At 36.2% G+C, this 6,000-nt stretch overlaps 2 protein-coding genes across 2 annotated transcripts in view; both read right to left on the bottom strand.

Moving 5' to 3' along the window:
- The window catches only part of LOC142350263 (uncharacterized), a 484,377-nt gene that overhangs the window by 380,697 nt on the left and 97,680 nt on the right, over positions 1 to 6,000 (bottom strand). The gene's annotated exons all lie outside the window — the stretch shown is intronic.
- The window catches only part of LOC142350619 (uncharacterized), an 8,820-nt gene continuing 6,600 nt past the window's right edge, over positions 3,781 to 6,000 (bottom strand). The window contains exon 5 of the mRNA XM_075402521.1: positions 3,781 to 4,815. Coding sequence (XP_075258636.1) covers positions 3,872 to 4,815 — 944 coding nt within the window. The 3' untranslated portion in view covers positions 3,781 to 3,871. The remainder of the gene's footprint in view (positions 4,816 to 6,000) is intronic.

A 6,000-nucleotide genomic window follows, 5' to 3' on the forward strand; every position in this document is an offset into this window, starting at 1 on the left:
TGTCCCAATCAAATTCCGATGATGAAACCCTGATGACAGTCAAACAATCGACTCCTTCAAGAGTACGATTTGCAGAAGAGGGACCCTCAACAGCACAAGCAGCACCCGCAACTCCAATTACGCCCACAACCGATACAACAGGCACTTCGCCATCAGTAAACGATCTCGACCTTGATTCTTTCAACTTCGCGCTCTCCAAAATCTTCTCCAGCTCTCTAATGGCCAGCCTGACAACCAAGGACGCGATTTTGAAAGAGATTCGCGACTGCATCCTTACGGACAACGAAGATAGATGCAAACAAATATCACCTTATATCCATTCCTTTTGGAAAGATTCACATGTAAAGAACGGGTGTGTCTGCATAGATGACAGGATTGCCCTTCCCCATGCGATCAAAGATGCCTATGTAGACGCCATCCATGCAACTCATCCCGGCACATTGTGGATGACCGATATGGCAACACACGCGTGGTGGCCATATATGAACAGGGACACAGCTACGAAAACTGCAAAGTGCAACCCCTGTGTCAAGATTGGTAAAAATTTAAAACCTATTATACCTGCAAATAAATGGGCACCATTAAAGTTATGTAAGGTTCCAAATGAAGAAATTCAGATTGATTTTGGAGGACCCATTTATAATTAAAAAAATCAAGAGATTTACTTTCTTGCATGTATTGATCGATTTTCGAAATTCCCATCAGCAGAAGTATTTGATAGAGTTAATGCAGATAATATTTTGAATTTTCTTCAAGAGTATGTTTTGCTACACGGTATACCCCGTGCAATTAGATTGGATCAAGCTCGATGCCAAACGGGGCAGCAAATTAAAGCATTTTGTAGTCAAAATAACATACAGCTAATCGAAGCGCCAATACACGATCACAGAGCAATTGGTTTGGTTGAAAGGCTAATTCAAACAATCAAGAATCACTTAGCTTGTATTAAAACGGCGGCGCAAAATCAATTCAATTTGAAAGCCTCAATAAATTCAATAATTTATCAACTACGAATATGTCGTCAAAAGACTATTAATATATCACCATTTGAGGCACATTTTGGTAGAAAAGCGAATACGCCATTAAGCAATATAACGACTGAACCAAATCCAAAAAGTCTAACTTACAAAAACATTTTAAATAAATATTTAGATTTGGAGACTGTCAGATGGGACGAGCTTATCACAGACGAAAACTGGAACAACGATGAACGTAGCGACATTGAGATAGAGGTGACTAAGAACGAACTGGGCAATGAGGCGATGAAACAGCAAAAGGAGGACCCAAATAAGGAATCAAGATTGATTTCTCATCCAAATGTCGGTCAATCTATCCCCAGAACGGAAGCATCATTGGAGGTAAAGCTGGCGAAAAAGAGACCTCGCACGAAAAGATCGAAGAAAAGCCTCGATGGCTTATATGACGTCTTAGCACCAGGATCTTCCGTAATTAAAACAAATGAACATACCTTAGTCATTAAAGAACCTGGAAAGAGAGACGTGACAATCAGGAACTCGAATTTAGCAAAATTTGGGACAAAGGCGGAACGTGACACAGAATTACAGGTGTACGCTAACAGACGTCCCAAATTACCAACAGGCAAAACAACAGAAGAGCTCATTAACCATCACGCAAAAGAATCCAGAAAGAAGTTAGAAGGAGGAAAACGAATGAAGCATAGGAAAGTGGCAGATGACGTTAGTACAGTGTCGTCAATTCATTCAAATGTTACACGCGCCCTCCGAGTAAGAATGCCAACGAAGCCCAAAAGACAACTGTCAACAGCGTCGCTAAATCAACCCACCGAATTAAGTAGCAACCTCGCGATGCCAATGGAATTACCCACCACAAGCATTGTTACCACAAGCCACCCAGTAGGCCAAAGCGAAAAGCAGCTACAAAGGCATCTGCAGCATTAATTCCAACAAAACGATAGCGCTCCACAGTATCGTTCACAGAATCGGATGAATCTGCGACTTCAGTTCAAACTTGCCCTCTAACAACTTCAAGTACTGGAGCAATTGGGAAACATAAAAGACGACAAAATATCAAGAAACAACAAATTGAGAATAAATCAATAATTTCTGCCATACAAACAGCCGCAGCACAATCTAATCAAGAGGAAACTAATTTTACAGTCGGCCCATGTTCTCCAACAACCTCATACCCAACCCAATTCTATGTTTCACCCAACTACGAAGAACCAGAAGTGTCAACGACATTTCTCTAAAACTGTTGCGTTTAAAACTCTGATTAAAAACATTACAGTATTAATTATTTAACAAGTACATATGATTATTAATTTTCTGATAAATAACTTTGTTATTTATTTTTGCCGAGGGGGAAATGTGGTATAATAGTACAATTTTAGTTTGGGGCTATCGTTTGGTGTAGCTAAATTGGTTCATTTCATGTTTATTTAATTTAGTTCATTTCAACTGCCTTTGTTTTGGTCATTCATTTAGTTCTAGTTTTGAAGATGGAATCTTATGTTTTCATACTTTTAAATTTTGTTTACATCCTGTGCATGATCTTCTGTCTGTTCACATTGTCTCGTGATTGTAAGTTGCCGCATTTAGAAATGTAATCTTATGAACAAATTGTTAATCAGTTTTGGTAACTTTATCTAAATTCATTCTCTTCATTTTCACAATTCAAATTAGTTGACTCTCTCTTGAACTGGAATCCGATCCGCCAAAAAGCCATATTTTAGACGTATAAAAATTTAGTATATTTCGCTAAGCGAAATAGCCTATAAACAATCGAAGGAGATTTCGCTACGCCGAATCTGCCTAAATTCTGTAACCAAAATATTCAATACACACGCAACAAATATTAGCGTCAAATCGCTCCACGAAATCACCACTAAATAGCCGCTGTAGAATAAACTAATTGGTGCCGCGAATCAACTCAATTCTACAGATTGTACATCTGTACGACACACTTATTAAAACGTTTGTTACTGAGCAAAACAAAGATTATCAATCTATTCCCAATTTTTTCTCAGAATCACTCGACTCCTCCCAATTGAAGGCAATCTCTTCTTTGCTTTCCGTTTTGCTATATTTTTGCAAATGAAATCGTTGTTTTTTATCGTTTTTTCGTTTTCGTCGTTTTTACATCTATTGGACAGCCTAGACAGACTATTTGGAACATTATGTTTACCCAGTTTTTTTACAAATTCTTTTTTGATTTACAATTAATGCTCACCCCTGTTGAGGAATTTTGTTTTTCACTTAGAAAATCGTAAGAAATCGTCATCTTTTAATCGTTTTCATTAGACAAAAACGATCAAAGCCCTTACGTGGTAATCGTCGTTTTGTTCGTTGTTTCATTGTTATTTTTATGTAAGAAATGATCGTTTTTTTTATCGTTATTTTGTGTAACAAAAAACGACTGAAAACGGATCCACGAAGGGATTCGAACCTTTGAACTCCCCATTCATTACCTTCTGCACTGACCACTGCGCTATTAGGACCTGACTACAGATATGCTAAAACAATTTTATATTAGCAACAAGGTTCAAGAGCAATTAAACGACAAAAAACGATCAAAAAACGACTATTTCTTGTGAAAAGAAAACGACGTAAGAAACGACAAAAAACGACAAAGAAACGATCATTTCTTACACGTAAAAGACGACTTAAACGATGGAAACTAATGAAAACGAAGAAAACAACGACAAAAGGACAAAAACGATGACAAAACGAAAAAAAACTACGATTTCTTACAAAACGATTGTCGTTTTTTCGTCGTTGTCCTCAACACGGGCATTCAAAGTCCAGATCAACATTTATCAACTAAGATGCAAATTGTTTTATAAAAAAATAACATTGTTATTCGAGACAGAAACTGGTCTTAAACTTTTCCATCATTCCTTGTCGCCAAAAATTTTCCAGCCAGGTAATGATTCGTTTTGTCCAATATTGGTTGATTGAATTTCAATTTCATCAATTTCGTCATCCAAGTTTGTTGCTAACACTTCAAATCCGTCAACAGTTTCAGCCGATAAGATAACTTTTTGCAAGTCTTCCGACATTTGAGACATTTTCTGTTTCAATTGATACTGATCGTCGTTTTCAAATACTTCGTGCATTCTTTTCAGCAGTTGTTTATTGTCCAGATAAATCAAAATACGAGCAAGACTTTCAACATTTTGAGTGCTCAAAATCGATTCTTCGCAGTTAGTTCCTAGCAATTGGAGAACTTCAAACTTGGCTGCGTCTCCGGTGCCTTGGAAGAATAACTGCTCAAACTTTTCAGAAGCAGTTCTCAAAATTCTCATCTTAATATCGCTTTCTTCTAAATTATCAATAAAGGTGCTCAGATCAGGACACTGCCTGCAAAGAGACGTCTCGATGTCCAGCAAGCACTGATCGTGCGCACGCTTTATCAAGTTTCTAGTCTCTTTGTCCAAAAAATCAAGGACGGTTTCCACAAGATCGTGACGCAGGAATTCGAGTAAATATTCTTTTTGGACCCCGAATCCAGACACCAGAAATGAAACCAATTTATCATCAAGCAAAATCAGGAATTCTTTCAGAAGTCTGGCAGATAAAGTTTTTTTGTTGTTCAAAGTTAGCAGATCTTTTTCGGGTAAGATTGCAAAGCTAATACACTCGTTTTGGCCATATTTAAAAGTTATATAAGGATAGTCGATTATGTCGCGTGTGAAGTTGTATTCTTTGACAGTTTTGTTTCTGCGGAGTGTCCATTTTCGGTCGTCGATTGGTCCTGTGTTCGGTTCCGATCTTGTGGTAATATCAAACTCGATTGGATGATCGAATTCTACGAACATCACTGGTGCATGCAGCGCTAAAAATGATAACTTTTAGACAATTTTTTTTATTTCACATTTTTCCAGGTTTTTAACGTTATCGTTTGGTTACTTTACCCATGTCGATTTGGCGCATTTAATAGGATAGTAAATTATAGAGTTATAAATGTATTCCAATTTGAAATCTCAATTAATAGGATAGTAAATTATAGATTTAAAATGTATTCTTATTTGAAATCTCAATTCATGGAAGATACAATTTTAAATCCGATTTTGTTCACGTTTATATCTTTGGGGGTCCTCGGGCAATTATAACCATATAAGGAAATGAGAATGTTGATCTAATGGTTTACGAAAGTGAAACCGGCGTTATATTGGGATCGATGTAATTAAAAAATAATTGAAAAACATCTTGTTACGAACATTAGTATTGTAACTTCAAAATATCCTCAATTGTGCGATTTGGACACTGACAACATTACGTAATTTTTTTAAACTATTATTAGTGAAAACTAAGAATTAAGCAGGCTATAACTTCTTAAGAAAACTACAAATGCAATGAATATAAACAGCAGAAAAAATGATGAAATGTAAAAAAATTGGCAATATGGTACCTCTTTGTTTATCAGCAACACCTTCAAGATGCCTAGCAAAGCTGCAACGAAAATCCACATCCTTTGAAATTATTTTTCAGTAAAAAGTCTTTTTCTGCTCCTGGGAATCCAGTTATGCTCGAAAATGATAATTACAAATAAATTTCAGTCAGTTACTCCAGAGAAAATAGATGCATTGCTAAATCAAATCAATTTATGCGATGCGAATTGCTTCTTCGTTTTTTATTTCGACCCACTTTTGTGAGGGGGAACTATTAAATCAAATGGGCTCTTTTGTTGAGTGAATTTTAGCCGATTGATCTATTCATCGTAGAGGGTTGTGAGTGATTTCACTAGAAAGCCGTTCAGCGTAGAAATTATTGCGAAAAAGATTTCTTTGAATTTCGTTTCTATTACCGATTTATCAGGGCTTAAAATTTTGCGACTGTTTGAATGATTTTCGTTGTTTTTTTTCATGTTTTGCGTATTTTTTAAGCTTATTTTGTACAGTTTTGATGAAAAATATGTTAAAATTCTTAAAGATGGTGTTATTGGTTTTATTTTCAAAATTAGAAGAGTGTTGTTGAACTGTTTGACCTTTTTTTGGCTAAAATCAGTTGTGGGCTTCTT

This window comes from Convolutriloba macropyga, chromosome 12, assembly GCF_964194025.1.
Source record: "Convolutriloba macropyga chromosome 12, txConMacr16.3, whole genome shotgun sequence".
In the NCBI taxonomy this organism is placed as follows: Eukaryota; Metazoa; Xenacoelomorpha; order Acoela; family Convolutidae; genus Convolutriloba; species Convolutriloba macropyga.